Here is a 17,081-nt window from a genome sequence, read left to right on the forward strand (position 1 = left end):
CTTGCCCAAAGTTACACAGCTGGTAGGTTGCAGAGCCAGGATTTGGACCCAGGTCATCTGGCTCCAGACCCCATGCTGTTAAAACCATGCACTTAGCCGCTTTGACCAGTCTCCACCTCAGCATATGCCTTGTGTTTCAACGTGATAAAAAACTCAAGGACTGGTAGTGCCTAGTCCCCATTTACACAAGCCTTAAACCAGGGGACTGATTTTGAATGCATGTGTGTGTGTGTGTGTGTGTCCTATACCATGAGCTGCAGCTTGCCAGAAAAAAAGTGAGCATGTGTGTTTGTGTACGCGTGTGTGAGATGGGGGGAGAAAGGGTAGGGAACCTTCAGAGCAGAGGGAGGAACACATGGTGAGGCCTGGAGGGGAAGGAGGTTGGGCATCTGGGGAAGAGAAAGGAGGTCAATGTAATCTCTTCAGAATTCTGGAGAGGTGACAGGATTGAGTCACAGAGGCTTCCTGAAGGCTGAGCCAGGTCCCCTGACAGCCACACAGTTCACCTCTGACCAGGATGCGCACCTGTTCCCGACCCATCCACAGGGCAGGGCATCTCTGGGATTCATTTTGGGCTCATTATCAGGGGCCTCTGAGGCACCCCTGCCACACCTGCCCTCAGCCTAGCCCCATTCTAACCCTTTGAGAATGAGGGTCGAGGGCACAAGGATCGCGAGTGATGCGGGGGGGTGGGACGGGGAATCCCTATGGCCACGCCCCTCCCATCCCTTGCCTGGCAGCCCCAGCTGGTCGCCTAGGAGACAGTGCCCGGTGCGCTCTCATTGGCCAGCCGCGGCTCCAAGGGCAGGAGCGAGACTTCCGGAGGCTGCCCTTCCCCCCCCCCACCCCCCCCCCCCCGTCCCGCACTACTCCCCCCCGCCCCCGCACCCGCGCGCGCCTGTGTGTGTGTGTGTGTGTGTGTGTGTGTGTGTGTGGTGGGGGGTGGTCGGTGAGCACTGAGCACAGGGGCCAGCCTGGCCGCGCTGCGATTCCAGGAAGGAGGAAGGCCGCGGCGTGGAGACGGGCATGCGTGCCTGTCTGTGCCTCTGTGTGCGTGCAGGAGGGGGCTGCTCTGTGGGTCTGTGCATTCGTGTGAATGCAAGGGTGAGAGTGTCGCTTGTAAGTGTTCCAATGTAACAGCTATTTATCTGGTGTACATTGATGGTTTGTGCTTGTATGGGTGCCCGTTAAAAGGTTTTGTATGGACCCGAATTGCTGCCTGGCTTTGTGGGAGAATATGTGAGGCTGTACATATGTGAGCTCCTCCGTCTGCCCACTTGTGCTTGCCTGCACACAAGGGGCATTGTGTGTGTGAGCATAGAGGTATGCATACTCATCCTAAAGAACAAGCCTCGGCCTCTGTCTCCTCTGTTCCCACACCTCAAATATTTCCTCCTTAGATTCTGAGATGTGTCCCTCTCATGCTCAAGCACCCACCATAGCTCCCCATTGCCTGGTGGTGCACTACAGAACACCTGAGCTTCCCTAACCACCCACACTTGTCCTACACTCCACATGAGCAGCAAGAGCCAGAAGGAGGGGGCAATTCTGTCTCTGGCACAGGGGAGTCTTCAAGGGCAATGAGGGAGTATTCAAAGCAGATTTTCCTCGTCCTAAGCCAGGGGAACTGGAGCTAAGGGCCTGGGGACACTTGCAAAGCTGGTGCCTGCCTTTGATCTCCTCTCTCTACATGAATGGTTACTGTCCCTTCACCCGCCACTGCGTTTGGAACACTGGGCTCCGTAGCTTCAGGGTACTCCCCAGGTGTGGTCCTCGACTTCCCGCAAAAGTGCGTGGAGAGTTTTCTATTGTGGGGGTTGGGCTGGAGGTCAGCTGGAGGGCACAACTGGGACCTGGGAACCCATCACAGGCTGTCCTGGCCTCTGCAGCGTTTTGCCTCAACACAGAACAATCCCCCATCTATCCCGTACTTCCAGCAGTCCTCCTGCCTCTGGGTGACCCCGGAAGCCCATCAACCTTCCAGAGTCCCTGTCCCTTCCAGGTGCCCCGCAGGAGAAAGGGAACATCTGTCCTCCTGGCTCCTGGCTGTGCCAGCCAGTGGTCAGGCAGTCCTGCTTCACAATTCTGGCCGCAGGCCTTCCCCACAGTCCCCTATTTCCCAGCTGGGGGCTCCGCCTGGACTCACCATGGGCAGAGGACCTTGTTATTCCCCAGAGATCATCTTGTCTGGTTGGGCTTTCAGAGCCTGTTGTGTCCAATTCTGGCTGTACAGAGAGGGAAAGTGAGGCAGAGGGGCAAGGACTCCCCCTACATGGTCGATGATTGGCAGGCTGCCTAAGAAGGACACAGGAAGACTCCAGAAAGGTGACCTCTGGGTGGAGGTGAGTGACTGCTCTGATGACAAGGATCCTGGGGGTTTTGGACATCCTGGCTCCGGATTGAGCTGCGCTTGAGAAAAGGGCAAGAGGTGGCCCTGAGGTGGCCAGGGTGGGGCAGGCGGATGGGTCAGCAGACCCCTTGCTCTGTTCTAGGTGACTGCATGGTGTGGAGAGGGGGATTTATGGGCCCAGGTATAGGGCTGGGCCATAAAGGTTGTTCTGTTAGAGAGGCTGTGACTCTGCCTTACTTTGGCAGTAGCGTGGAGGCAGGGAAGTTAGATAGGGGACACCCCTGAGGCCTGGGGTGAACCCTGAAGCTGGAAGAGTGTGAGAGACCCAGTGTAGGCTTCTCCTAGGCCCTTGGGAGGGGTCAGTCGAGAGATGCTCAGGGTCTTATACAAGATCACACCACCTCCTGGCACTGAGCTGTGGACAGAGCCCAGGAAAACAGATGCCGCGAAAGCTTCCCCCAGCCCCAGCTCTGGGTGCTGCGGAGGGGCAACTGCATGCCTCCTCCCATCCAGGTCTATTCTGTGCCCTTGGAGTGTCCTGCAAGAAGGCTGGCAGGCAACGAGGGACAAGGCTTTCCTGCACCGGCTCTCCTCTTTACGACACCATATTTTTTAATGAGCTATGTAAATGTCTGCAAGTCAGACAGCAAGGGCAGGAAGTCAGAGTCTCCAGCTCCCGCCCCTGCCACGGGGAATGGGTGTCCCCCTGGGGCCAGTCTGACCTTGTGTTTCCCATAGGAAGGTTTTCTGGATTCCATGGAAGTGGCCACCTCCCAGTTGAGCTGAGTCAGAACTGGTGCTGCTGCCGACTGACTTGTTTTGTGACCTTAGGCCTGTCACAAAATGCTGTACTTCAGTTTTCCCTTGCTGTACCTCAGTTTCCTCATTTACAGAATGAGTGCACACAAGGGGCATGTTGTGGTTTCTGAGGCTCCATGGCTTAGCCATGCAACCTTGGGCGGTGGCTGGGCCTCTCTGAGGTTTGTGGTTCTCATGGGCAGAATAGGGAGTCATGCTGACCACTGCCTTTGGGCTGAGCTTGGACCCCGGGAACCAGGAGGGATGAATCATGGGGAGGGCCCGCCTGTCCTCTCTCTTGCCTGGCTTTGTCTTTCTTCCACCTCCAGCTTCCTGCTCCTCCTCTGTTCCTCTGGAACACCCTGCCACTCCAGCCCCAGGATTGGCTGTCTTTGTGGCCGTGTGTCACAGTCCAGACCGGGAGTGAGGAGGTGTAGGCAGTGGGTGTACAGGGAGAGCCAGACCTTGGGTCCCTGCTGGGGGTCACACCTAGGGCATGGAGAGGCCTCCTGGGTTGGCCTGAAGGCTGGGGTAGGAAGGAGCTGGGGCTGAGCACTGGGGCATCCCTCAGTCTCCGTGGCCCCTTCTCAGACACCAGCACTATCACCTGGCAGGATGACAGGGCTTGGGCTGGGGCCACAGGATGAGCCATAATAGGCTTATGGGGAGGCTGTAAATCCCTTTCCAGGCTGAGCAATCAGCTCTCTCAGGCAGGCAGAGGCTGGAGCTCTCAGGGGAGGGCCCTGTCCTCCTAGGGATGTGTTGTGTGACTGCTGTCCTTAGACCCCTGCCCTGTGGTCCCCAGTGGCCCAGCAGGGACCAGGCCAGGCCTGGAGTGCCAGTCCCTCAGAGTAGGCTGTGGGGCCTCGGTCTCAGGGCTCCACAGGGATGCCAGGTGGGCTGGGAGCCAGGACAGGGGAATCAACTGGCAGAAGCTTACAGCATGCCCCCGCCTCCATGTGGACCACAGCACACCCTCCTCCCCTACCTTCCACAAAGAAAGGATGCCGTGCCTACTTCACAGATGAGAAGCCTGAGTCTAGAGTGTTTCCGGCCCAATGTGGTGCTTTGTTTCAGCGAAGTATTGGCATCCTAAGTGTGAATCCTGGAGTCAGCACCTACCTGGTGGTGGGCCCCAGACAGTCACTTCTCAGTATTCTCATCTGAAAGGGAGCCTGTAAGCCCCTCCTCCTGGGATGATGAAATAAGAGAAGGCACATAGAACATCTGGCCTGGGGCCTGGCATGAACCCTCGATGAACAGTAGCTATTGTGGTTATTGCCGTATTTCCCCCGTACCCTCGCTATGGAAAGGGCCTCCTCAGACTGCACAGCAAACTTGGGTTCAGGTCCTGGCTCTTCCCTTACCAGCTGTAGATCGCTCGGACAGTCACCATCTCTCTCTAAGCCCCTACTCCTCAGCGAACCGTACAGGGCTGTGCACCCACGAGTGGTTCCTCAAAGGAATAAGGTACCACAGAGGTCCCTGTGGAGGGTGACTTCCAAAGGTGGCCGTGACAGCTCTCACACCCTGCGTGCCCTTTTGCGTGTGACTGCAGCTTCCCCTAGTGAGAGCTGGGCTCTGTCCTCCCTCTCGTTGAATCTAGGCAGATCTGAGACTGCCTTGGCCAATAGAATGCAGCCAGTGTGGTGCTATGGGTCTGCCTGGCCTCAGCCTCCAGAGACCTGGGAGCTTCCATTTATGTCATCTTGGAGTGCTGAGCTACCCTAAACAAGTCAAACTAACTCAGACAGACCATGTGGAAAGAGAGGAGCCCGTGGCCCTGCAGCCCTTCCAGCCTCCCAGCCGAGGCAACAGACATGGTCAGAAGCCATCTGGGACCTTCAGCAGCAGTGAAGTCTCCCCAGTCGATGCCACACAGAACTAAGATGAGCTGTTCTCATCAAGCTCTGCCCAAGTTCCAGAGCTAGGAACAAATAAACAGTTGTTTTAAACCAGTAAGTTGCGGGTGTGGTCGTTGTGCAGAAGTAGATAACATCCAATCCTTCATGCTTTCTGCACCATCTTCACCCCAACTTGGCTTGTGCAAGGTTGAGCTCCTTGGCCACAGCTGATTGGACAAGGGGATGGGCACCTGACTTCAAGGCAGCCAACTGATTGGCTGGTGAGTGACCATCCAGACTTTTTTTCTCTGGAGACTAGGAATGAAGAAATCAAAGGCCTTAGCCAGCCAGCCTACAAAGGAGGCTGGAGCTGGGGGTATTTGAATGGCAGCTGGGGGTGACTTTCAGTCCTGTACAGGCTCTCATGTCATCAGAGGGCACCAAGTTGGGGAAAGAAGCAGGAAAGGTGATAGGCTGTGGAAGCAAGTTCTCTGAGGGTTCCATAAATCACTTAGCTCCAGCTGGACTGTGCTCCCTGTTCCTTGTACCTCATGAACCCTGACTTCAGGCCCTAAAAGACTCAAGGGCCTTTGGCCAGCTGGTGACAGAACTTCCCCAGGGACTCCTGATACCAGCCAGGGGTCTACACTCCTCCTCTCACCCCTTCTCCCTTGCTCTCTGTGACATGTTCCCCTGCCTCCTTGTCATCCAGGGCCTCGGGGCACAGCCACTCTCTCTCCTGGGCAAACAGGGTTCATGGGCTGGAGTCCGCTTCTATCCTCCCCACACAGCTCTGAGGCCTCCAGTGGCAAAGCAGAGGGTATGGCCAGGTTTGGTTTCTGCCCCAACCCATTTGGCATTCCTGTTGTGTCCCACAGTCCCTTACCCTACCAGTTCTTGAGTTCAGCCACCACTCCCTTGCTTGCCCATAAAGATGTCATGCTAGTAACAGTGGTCATTAGTGTACCCAACAGGTGCCACACCCTGTGTCGGTGGGGACTTTACAACACTGTCTTCGATCTTCCCAGACACCCTGTAAACATAGGATTTAATCCTACTCTGCATGTGGGACTCAATGGTGGAGGTGGGATTTGAACTAAGGTCAGCCTGACTCCAAAGCCCATGTTCCATCTGCCATTCTGCTGTGTGACTCTAGGCAGGTTACTTTCCCTCTCTGAGTCTTGTATTCTGACTTGTGAGGGGTAAACCAGGGAGGGGTCCTGATACTCGCTGCTCCCTCTAATACTCATCTTTTTGGTGCCGCCCTTGGGCGGGTCCACTTGAATGTCGAGGGTGGGTTCCCAGTCTCAGCATCATTTCTGGTTCAGGCATGTTTGCCTCATAGAGTAGCAGGCCTGGAGGCTGTGCTGCTTTTTCAGTCTCCTGGAAAGCAGGCTGGACTCTCAGGATTCAATATCATGCCTTTTCCCCAACAGCTTCCTCCACCCTCATCCCCTTGGCCCCAGATTAAAAGGTGAACAGAGCAGCTGGCTCCCAATAGGGTTTGAGACAGCAGGGCGTTCTGACTCCACCACCCCATGGGGTCTGAGGCAGAGCAGGGCATCAGGGCTCTGGGGGAATGTGGGTGGCCCAGGAAGGCTGTGGCCCTCCAAACCACCTCTGGACTCAGGTTCTAGCTGTGTGTGTGCCAGGGCAAGGCAGTATCTGCTCCTCCTTTCCCCCTCTCAAAGGCTGTCCAGGCATGCAGAAAGCAGCCTCTCCAGTCTGGCTTCCCGGACAATGCCCTTTAAATCCAGCAGTGCTTTTAGCAGCAGTTGAGTTCATAACCCTCTTCCACAGATGAAGGTTACACAGCTTGGAAGGGGCTGCATCAGGACTAAAACCCACCTGGGCTCTGCCCAGTCCCCAGTCCTCTCTGCTTGGCCAACCCAGTCCACGGGCCCTGGGCACTCACGTTCCCCCAAACTGATCCTGGCCCCATCTGCAAACAACCTAGTAATTTTCTCGTGTCCTTCAGTTTCCTCAGGGGGCTGTTCTCTCCCAGTAGCCAGGAATAAATTGGCCCCTTGACCTCCCTGCTTTTGCCAGCCTTGAGGCATCCCAGAGGGGTTAGTTAAGAACCCATATAAGCTGCCTCCTGCAGAGGACGGTGCCACTGGACTTCCAGGGCTGGGATGATGGAGGGGGCCTGTGCGCCAGTCTCTCCTGGGAGGAGGGGCAGGCTTGTGGGGTTCTTGAAGACTCATGTGGCCTCCTGTTATATACAGACCCAAGGACCCCTCCCCCTGTCCCTCATGCTCCTCTGAATGCTCTCCTGCCCAGAAGTGGCTCTGAGAAGCCTTGAGTCAGTTTTAGAAGTCTACGCTCTGGGAGTCTGGAACCAGGCCCCAGATCGGTCACTTAGAAGCTGTGTGACTTAGGATAAGCTGCCACCCTCTCTGGCCCTCCCCCTCTGCATCGGTGTAGGAGTGGGGCCATCATCACCACTGCCAGTTGTAGAGGACTGACTGAATGGCAGGCACTGCACCGATCCACAAGCCAACCCATGTGCCTCCATTTCGTCCTCCTCATGACCCGAACAAGTGTTTACAGGCAAGAAGTCTGGGGCTCAGAGGAGTTAAGTAACAATGCTGAGCAGCTGGTAAGTGCTGGAACTGGAACTCAAACTCAGACCTGACCTCCAATCTTATAGCCTTATAATCACCAGTCTAGGCTGCCCACAGGGACCCTCAACAGTTGCACATCAACAGTCCGGGATCCTATGGGCAGAGGATCCTGTTTCTTCTCAGGGGATAAAGCCATAGTTCAGAGGGCTTGAGCCTCCCCTAGAACCAGGGACAGTCTTAGGTGGTGGTTGGGAGATGGGGGAGAGGGCAGGCTGGCCCAGCTATGGCTACCAACTGCTTCAGCTGGAACCAGGAGGCAACCAGCCTTTCAGAGATGCCTTTAGATTAAATGAATGAATAAGTGATTGAGTGCCAACTCCATACCAGACGCCGCCCACCATGCCATCCCACCCGAGGTTTGGTTTAGAAGGTGATAGGCATGTAGCTGTGCGAGTCTGGGTGGGGGCGTGGGCTCTGGGAAGAACCCTGGTGGGAGGAGCTGCATCCCAGAAGTCTCCTGCTGTGAGGGCTGATTTCCCTATTGCTCCCGCTCCACGTTCAGCTGGGTCTGTGCCCATTGATTCTTACATCGCTGGAGTTCTCCCCTAGCCTGAAGAATGAGCAACAGGATCACCCTGGGTCCACTATGGGGCTGAACCCAAGGAGTTCCCAAGGAAAGAGGGAGCCCTGAGGGGAGAAGCCAGGCCTCCCTGAGCCCGAAGCCCTTCCTTCCTGACAGAGATTGGTTGGCCTACTGGCCCAGCTTTGTGGGTCAAGGTCCATGGCCGATGGGAAACTTACAGGGTGACTGCCTGGCTCTTCACACTCTGTTGTTGGGGGCACCCCTCTCCAGGGTCAAGTTTGAAGCTGCTGGGTTTGGTTTGAATGGGCAGGGCTGGAAGCAGCAGGTGGGGAGCTGTTTTCTGAGCCTCTGGGTCTGCTCATGTGCAGGCGGATCCCAGCCCCAAACCCAGAAGCCCTAATAGCTCAGGACAGGCTCAGAGCACGGCCTGGTGGAAGACGGGGCCAGACTGGGCCTGGGAAGCCTCAAGGGCAGTCCCAGAACTGCTTCCCCCAGTCCCCACAGCCTGGGCACTCTACATGGGAGATGGCATACAGTAGGTGCTGGATAAATGCTGTGCAAAGAAGGCTTGGGCAGAGTTGGTGCTCCCAATCCTTGCATCAGTCCAGGCCAATGCTATAGGGGGCCTCCAGCTTCTGGGGAGCTAAGCCTTGAGCCCTGTAGAGCTGTTATCATCAGGCCTGGCAGTCAGACCCACCACCAGAACAGAGGTGAGGGAATCTCTATGCCCATGGCCTCAGGATCCCCTTCAGGTCTAGAGCCCCCCTCTCCAGCCAGTGCTGCCAGCCACAACCCCAGCTGCCATCCTAGGAGGAGCCTCTGGAAGTCCCTGGAGCGCCACTCCCCCTGACACACCCCAGCCCTACCCTCATGAAGGGCCCCTCGGCAGCCCCATCCCCCACAGTGAGATAATAATGACCATAATGAGAACAGTCACCCACACGTGTGCACAGCGCTTTACAGGTTACAAAGTGTTTCACATACATCATCTCATCAATTCCTCACAACAGCCCTGTGAGGTAGGCAGGGCAGGGGGTAATGTTCCCATTTGTACAGATGTGGAGACTGAGGCCCAGAGAGGCCAGTGACCTGCTTGAGGCCACACAGCAAGTGAGCAGCAGAGCTGGGACCAGAGGCTGGGGTCGGCCCCACCTCCAGCCCCTGGCTCTCTGCACTGACTGTGCTGTCCCCCAGGAGGACCCCAGCCCCTGTCCAGAGTCTCAGCCACACCCGAGCCAGGCTCCCACCCCTGGCAGTAGTGCTGCCTGGCAGCCCAGCAGACAGGCTTCCACCCCCATCGGCAGACCTGTCCCCTCCACCCGCTCCCTGCAAAAAGCCAGCCCGGAGCTGGGCCCAGGCCTGCCCCCTAGCCTGCTCCTGATGGCGCCTGGGGCGGGGTGGGCAGGTGGGTGGGGCTGGAACCTCCTTTCCTGTTTTCCTGAGTGATCCCTCCCCACAGGGGAAGAGAAGAGAAAGGAGGAAGAAGAGGAGGAGGAGGAAGAGAAAAACAAGAAACTGAGTTGGAAGAGGGCCCTGGATCAATCAGGACGTCAAAAGTTTGCATTCCGACTAGCTATAGGAAATAGTTTTTTTCTCTTTTTATTATTTCAAGTTTTCATAAAAATCCATAATTATTGAAACCCAAGTTACAGAGAAAGTTCGTAACTTTTTTTATTGAATTATTGACTCTGCCGTGTGTCGGTTCATCGGCTTTCAACTCCAGTCTGCCAATGCCCCTGTGCAGGTGGGGTCCCCAGGCCTGGGCTTCTGAGGTCCTGGTAGAAGGAGGGCAGGTGGTGAGGGCTGGCGGGGGGCAGCAGGGGATGGAGGCGGGGGGGAGAAAGAGAACGTGTGTGGAAGGGTCGGGAGGAGGTGGGAAGGACTAGAGAGTGAGCAGGTGGCGGCCAGGCCCCTTCCCCTGCCGGCCGCTCGGGGGTCCCTGCCCCCTGCCCTGGCCTCATATCATCTTCATGTTGAACTTGCGGGGCGCGTCGGCGGAGCTGATGCCTGCGTCCGACTTTCGGGGGACATACTCGATCTCGATGTTGTGCTTTGTGTTGCCCTTGCCCCGGCTCCAGAGAAACAGCAGCACCAGGCAGAAGAGGACGACGCCCAGGAAAGAGATGAAGCCCATGGTGGTGGCGATGATGAGGGTCTTGATGTCGAAGGGGAAAGGCACAGTGGCTCGGGTGCTGTTGGCCTCTCCCTCGCCCGGCTGGTTGGAGATGAAGGCGAAGGTCTTGTTGGGCTGATGGGGCCAGTCAGGCGAGTAGCTGCGCACATGCAGGTGGGCGGGCATGGAGTCGTTGCCGCCTGCATTGGCCGCGATGCACAGGTACGTGCCATTGTCCTGTACCTGGGCGTAGCGCACCTCCAGCGTGCCATCAGGGAAGACTGTGAGCCGCCCATTGCTCTTGGCCGAGACCAGGTGCTTTCGGGGTGAGAGCCAGAGGATGGCGGGCGGCGGGTCGCCATCGGCCCGGCACACAAACTGCACCGTGTGGCCCTCATCCACAAACACCTGCTGGGCCTTGCGGTCCCGGATGCGGGCGCGGCGGCAGGTGAAGTAGTTGGGCAGTAGCACATCAGGGAAGTCCTTGAACTCCTTGCCCTGGACGAACTCGGGCGTGGCGCACGTGGGCTGCTGCCGGTTGAAGTTGAGCCGCCAGCGGCGCCGGAACACCCACAGGAGCCGACAGTCGCAGGCCAGTGGGTTGGAGTCCAGGATGAGCGTCTCCAGGTTGCCCACCGAGTGGAAGACCGATTCTTCCAGCGTGGTCAGCTGGTTGCCAGAGACATTGAGCACGCGCAGGTAGTTGAGGCCGCGGAAGGCATAGGGCTCCACCACGGCCAGCTGCCCGCCCACCAGCTGGATCTCCTGCAGCCGGAGCAACTCATGCAACATGGAGCCCTCAATGGTGCTGATGGGGTTGTAGGAGAGGTTGAGGAAGCGGAGATAGACTAGGTGGCGGACAGCCAGGTAGGGCACAACGGTCAGATTGCAGTGTGTGATGGACAGGGACGTCAGGTTGAGGCCGTAGAGGCAGTTGGGTGTCATGGTGTCCAAGTAGGGCCAGTGGGAGATCTCCAAGACCTTGAGTCGGTACAACCTCTTGAAGGAGTAGTCCCGGATGGCATTGATGTTGAGGTGCCGGAGCCTCAGGACGATGAGGCCGTGCAGGTGGGACAGCGCCTCCGTGGGGATGGAGGTCAGGTTGCATTTCTCCAGCGTCAGCTGCTCCAGGCTGTTGAGGCCGCTGAAGGCGCGGTGGGAGATGTAGACGAGGTCATTGTCGCCAACCTCCAGTGACTTGAGGTTGTACAGGTCCTGGAACATGTAGTCCAGCAGGATAACGATCTTGTTCTCACTGATGTCCAGCTTGGTCAAGTTGCTGAGGCCAGTGAAGACGCCCAGCGGGATGAGCTTCAGGCGGTTGCTGCGGAGACCCAGCGTCCGGAGGTTGAAAAGGTTGTTGAAGGCGCCAGGCTCCACGGCGCTCACGATGTTCTCGTTGAGCTCCAGCTCCTCCAGGTGCGGGAAGCTGGCGAACTCGTCCTGGTTGAGCGTTTTGATGCGGTTCTTCCCCAGGTCTAGCAGGCGCGTCTCGGTGGGGATGCCCTCAGGCACTGCCACAAAGCGCTTGCGGTGGCAGAGCACAGCACGGTCCTGGGCAGAGCACTCGCAACGGGGAGGGCAGCCTGTGGCTGAGCCTGACAGCACCGAGCCCAGCACCAGCAGGAGAATGGGCTGCCAGCAGGCCAGGAGGGGGCTGGGCATGCTCCTCACACCCCCCGCCAGCATCCTCTCGCTCACCTGCAGCCAGGAGCAAGCACAGGACAGAAGTGGCAGTTAGAGGGCAGTGTGTGTCTGGACCCCACCCCAAGCCGCCTGGGCCCCCTCCTGCCCTGTCACGATGACCCAGATAGAGAGGCAGATAGAGAGGCAGATAGAGAGGCAGATGATAGAGAGGCAGATAGAGAGGCAGGGTCCAGATGCCCATGCCAGAAGGGCCTCTGGCCTCCTCATGCTGCCTCCTCCTTGCCTCTTACCCTGCCTGGAGTCTTCCCAAAGGACCCTCCCAGCACCCTTGAGATGGAGGGGCTCAGGGAAGGGACAGGTCACCTCAAAGAGCCTGGCATTGGCGCCATCTCCTTTACATTTCACAGGCGGTTGACTCCAGGCACACACCCTGCCCAGAGTCACAGTTCCCCTGGTGCTCATCAGGGATAAAACCAGACCTGCTGAGCCGCCCTTGGGCTCACAGTGGGGATCAAAGGGGCTCAAGGGCTGAGGCCTCTTGGAACAGCCCCCAAGAAGCCAGAGCAGCCAGAAGTGTGGCTAGACCCCAGCCTGCATGGCCAGGGCTTCTGAGGCTGCTGGGGGCCCCACTCGCTCAGCCCTGAGCCCCGAGCCTCCCCAGGTACAGACACCATCCCCCCACCCCATCAGCTCTGTGGCTGGGTCTGCAGTAAACCAATGGCACCTATCACTGTTCACAGGCCTATCACCCATGGGGTTCCTGGATTGCTGGAGGACACCTCATCCAGAAGGCCCAGCCTTGAAGCTACCTTCCCCCCGCCCCCTGCACCTGCAAATCCAAATCCAGCCTGGACTCCTGGTGGGATCTGTGACTCTCCTCTTCCTCTGGGTCCCATTGGTGACCCGGCTCAGGCTCCTGAGCCCAGTGCCTGGAGAATCTTTTCTCCTGCCTCCTGGTCTTGGCTCCTGCAGTTCTCTCCTCTGGCAATGCCCCTTCCTTGGCTGTTGAAATTCCATCCTCAAGGCCTAACTGAAGTCCACTGCTCTAAGAAGTGTTCTCTGATACCCAGTAAGAAGTGAAGTGTGCTCCCCTTAAAAAGACTCTCCAGCCTTCACTTGTCTGTCTCTCAGGGCTCCCATCACCTTCTTCCTAGTACAGCTGCTTGTCTGAGGAAGGTGCAGATTCCCACATGCCAGGACAGCCAGGCAACCCCGGAGGAGTCTGCCCCTACTACAGCACCCAGGCTTGTTCAAGCTGGGCCCTGAAGCCATGCAGGGCTTGGGAGATGGTGATATGAGAAACCGTGCAAGGAGAGGGGTCCAGCTTGCATATAGGCTGCAGGTGGAGTGAGCAAGGGGCATGTGGGAGCCTCCATGACTCTCTCCCACCCCCTGTTCAGAGGCCACTTGTCCCCACTTCTGCCCCGAACTGCCTCCCATCTCTTCCTTCCCTCCTGTCTCTCCATCCACCCCCATGGGAAACTGGCCTGGCAAATAGGGTGAGTAGGGGGGTGGGGGGAAGGAAGGTCAGACCCTAGGAGCTGCTCCACGGGTGGATGGGATGGCCTCTGGGAGCCAAGCTGCAGTCATCTCGCTGCTGGTGGGGTAAGGACCCACTCCTGCTCCTCCACTCCAGCCTCCAGTGCCCCTGGGGCTTTGCTGCTGTGTCCACACGCTGTACTCATGGCCCGGAGGGGGCTCACTGCAGGAGGGGGAGGCCCAGACTTCATGTCCCCTCTCCACCCTAGCTCAGGCCCTTTTCCCACCCCTTCCCACACCTCACACAGCCCCTGCTTTCATGGCCACAGGCCATCCATCCTTGTCATCCATGCATCAGCCATCAAGGCAACCGAGGCTCAGAGAGGTTGTGGCTGTCCAAGGACACCCAGCCAGTAGAGGGAGCAGTTCTGGGGTGGGAGCTCTGGTCTGTCCACAAAGCCACACACTTGCAAATGCTCCACCAGTCTCCCAGGACTGACGGGAGCTTCGTGGTTGTTGATTAAGTCACTGATTAAGCAGAGAGGACTCAGGGTGTCACTGACATGTTATGGAATCTGCAAGGGTTTTGTTATCCCCAAGGGCTTTCTCCACCCTGACCCTCCCTTTGGCCCCTCTCATCCTCTCTCCAGGCTCTTCTGCAGTTCAGCTTCTCCCCACCCCACTCCCACCAGGCTATTTTCCACAGTCACACACGCTCCAGTGACCCACCAGAAAAGCAAACATCCTGACAGGCGATCAATAAGTAATCGGGCCAGCAGCTGGGGCTGGCGCGGGTGTGAGGCTGGGGACCTCAATAGGTAAATAGGACTTTTAGCATCCAGCTTGGGGCTGGGCTGGTGGGTGGCGGGAGCTGCTGGAGAGAAGGCAGGGGAATGAGGGGGGCTAGCGGGGACACAGGCCATCCTGAGGTGCTGGTAAGCCCCTCTCATACAGACATGAATCTGGCACACAGGAAGCCTGCACCACCTGGCCTCAACCTGCCCTGAGCACTCTTTTCCTCTTTTCCCACCAGTCCCTGAACAAAGACACCTGGGCCTCCCCACTTTGTCCTGCACACTCCTATCTCTAAGTCATCTTCTTCTAGAGAACTGTCCCAGACTCCTGCCCCAGCAGTCTTTGTAACCTTCCATCCCAAAGGCCACCTCCTCCAGGAGGCCATCCTTGACCTACTCAGTCAGATATCACCTCTTGTCCCCAACATTGTTATTCTTATAGTAGTGATTTTATGTAACTGGTGTATAGCACACCTCATTCCCAAAGTGATTTGAACCAACTGACAGAAAAATTATGCTACAAGATGATAAAAAGATAAAAGCTAACAAAGGGAAGCCAGTCAGGAAAGAATGCCACCAAATCCTGCCTAATGACAAAAGGTGAGAGCTTCCTAGTGACCTTGAGCAAAGAGGGAAACATGCTCTAAAGCCTCAGCATTTGGCATCTCTCCTGTAATGTATGTTTAATCCTGGCTCAGTCATGGGTGTGTGTGTCTCACCTGCTAGAGAGTGCGGTGCCCAAGGGCAGATAGCGTGTCTGTAGCCGAGAGTGAAATGTGGCACAGAACAGACCCCCATGAATATTCTTTGAAAGGAAACATGTGCATGAGTGAGTTTTTGCAGGGGTGGAAGCCCTGCTGATGGGGCTAACCCTCTATCAGGCCCACTGAGCAATGAAAGACCTGAGGAATTGAAGTATGTTGGATGGTGGTGCTGCAATCCCACTGTTAGCCCATTGTAATCCCAGCTACTCAGGAGGTTGAGGCAGGTGGATCACTTGAAGCCAGGAGCTCAAGACCAGGCTGGGCAACATAGTGAGATACCCATCTCCCACAAAAATTTAAAAATTAGCCAGGCAGAGTGGGGCACACCTATAGTCCCAACTACTCAGGGAGACTGAAGTGGGATTCTTGAGCCCAGGAGTTTGAGGCTACAGTGAACTGTGATTGTGCCACTGCATTCCAGCCTGGGCAATAGAGCAAGGCTCTCCATCTGTAAAAACAATAAATAAAATAAAATAAAAAAGAAATACATTGGTAGAAAAGCTGGTCAGCCTCGCCCTGTACAGCTGCCACCCCAGGCCTGGCAGTTGGGCCCACAGAGCCATGGGCCATGCTCCGTGGGAGCAGGACAGCTCTGGGAGGGTATGGGCTCTGAGATGCCTCATCCCATGCCTCTTACATGCAGCTGCCCTAACGGTGGGGAAGCTGAAGCTTGAGAGAGGCTAGGATGCCTGCCCAAGCTGGCACAGCAAGGGCACGGCCCGCTGGGCCTAGTCTCCTGGTCTCTCACCCCCCTGGGGTCCCTGTCATCTAGGGATGCTGGCAGAGTCACGTCTGAGAGGTCACCCAAACTGCTGACTGGGCAATGTGCCGCTCCTGCCATCCTGGCACTGTTCATTCTGCCTGCTACTCCTGCAACTGTCAAGAAGAGGTATTTTATGCATTTTAATCAGTGTTTTATTTTGGATCCTTGCCCCCGAAGGGCTTCCTACAAGGGTAAGAGTTTAAAAATTGGACCAATAAATACAAAGGAAATAAAACATCAAAGGCAGGCAGGTGGGCAGGCAGCAGACAGCTGTGCCTGGAGCACCACACACAGACCCTAAAGCATCCAGAGTCCTTCCCAGGCTCAGGTCAGTGAGGGACCCTGAGCCATCAGACCAGCACCGCAGAGGGCTGCCCCAGGCTCTGTGCTGCCCCACAGTGGAAGGGACAGGCTGCTGGCCACCGGTCACACCCTCCTTCATGTCCTGGGGCAGATACGGCCTGGTTCAGGCAATGCTCCCTGACACATGCAGTTCTCTGTGGCCAGCCTGCTAAAGAGCGATACCTCAGTGATTCCTGCCTTCTCTGGCATGCACAGTAAGGGCTCCCCTTCAGGATCCCTGAGGGTACCGTCGCCAGAAACTAGCCTTTTTCCAGCTGGAAGGTCGAAATCCTCAAACCTTCCTAAAGGGTAAAGGGAAATAGGAGGATCAGGCCAAAAACTGCAGTTTCACTGGGGCTGGAAAAATCCCTCTGGGGGCGGCGGATCTCAGGATAGTGGGCTTCCTTCCTTGGGGCATCACATTCAGGGTGTGCCCCCAGGGTCTCAGGGTGAAGGAGGGTAATTAGGGGAGATGGAAGGGGCCTGGGATCACCCATGGACAGGTTCAGAGAACACTGAGAGGGCTCAGGAGTCACTCTGTACAGCATCTGGAGTCACAGGCAGCATCTGGAGGCCCACGGGGGCAGGGGCATGACTCCCCCACAGCATCCTCTCTACAGGCTCATCCACCAGGCACCTTCTTTAGAAAAGGGGAGGGACTAACACTTGGACAGTCCTGGCTATGGGCCAGGTTTGGGGCTTTTTTTTTTTTTTAGATGGGAGTCTTGCTGTATTGCCCAGGCTGGAGTGCAGTGGCGAGATCTTGGCTCACTGCGACCTCTGCCTCCCAGGTTCAAGCAATTCTCTGGCCTCAGCCTCCCAAATAGCTGTGATTACAGGTGTCCACCACCACGCCAGGCTAATTTTTGTATTTTTAGTAGAGACAGGGTTTCACCATGTTGGCCAGGCTGGTCTTGAACTCCTGACTTCAAGTGATCCACCCACCTCAGCCTCCCAAAGTGCTGGGATCACAGGCATGAGCCACTGTGCCCAGCCAAGGTTTGGGGCTTTATACATATTGTCTCAGAAATGCTTTC

General features: G+C 56.8%; 1 protein-coding gene across 7 annotated transcripts in view; it reads right to left on the bottom strand.

The window, feature by feature from the left end:
• Nucleotides 1-9,079: 9,079 nt before the first annotated feature.
• Nucleotides 9,080-17,081, bottom strand: part of LINGO1 (leucine rich repeat and Ig domain containing 1) — a 178,375-nt gene continuing 170,373 nt past the window's right edge. For 6 of the 7 annotated variants that reach the window (XM_023195980.2, XM_023195981.3, XM_023195975.3 and 3 more), the window contains one exon: nucleotides 9,083-11,956. In XM_023195980.2, coding sequence (XP_023051748.1) covers nucleotides 10,100-11,944 — 1,845 coding nt within the window. In that variant the 5' untranslated portion in view covers nucleotides 11,945-11,956 and the 3' untranslated portion in view covers nucleotides 9,083-10,099. Of the gene's footprint in view, nucleotides 11,957-17,081 lie in introns of all 7 variants that reach the window. The other variant, XM_023195979.2, reaches the window with a different exon arrangement.

This window comes from Piliocolobus tephrosceles, chromosome 6 (genome assembly GCF_002776525.5).
Source record: "Piliocolobus tephrosceles isolate RC106 chromosome 6, ASM277652v3, whole genome shotgun sequence".
In the NCBI taxonomy this organism is placed as follows: domain Eukaryota; kingdom Metazoa; phylum Chordata; class Mammalia; order Primates; family Cercopithecidae; genus Piliocolobus; species Piliocolobus tephrosceles.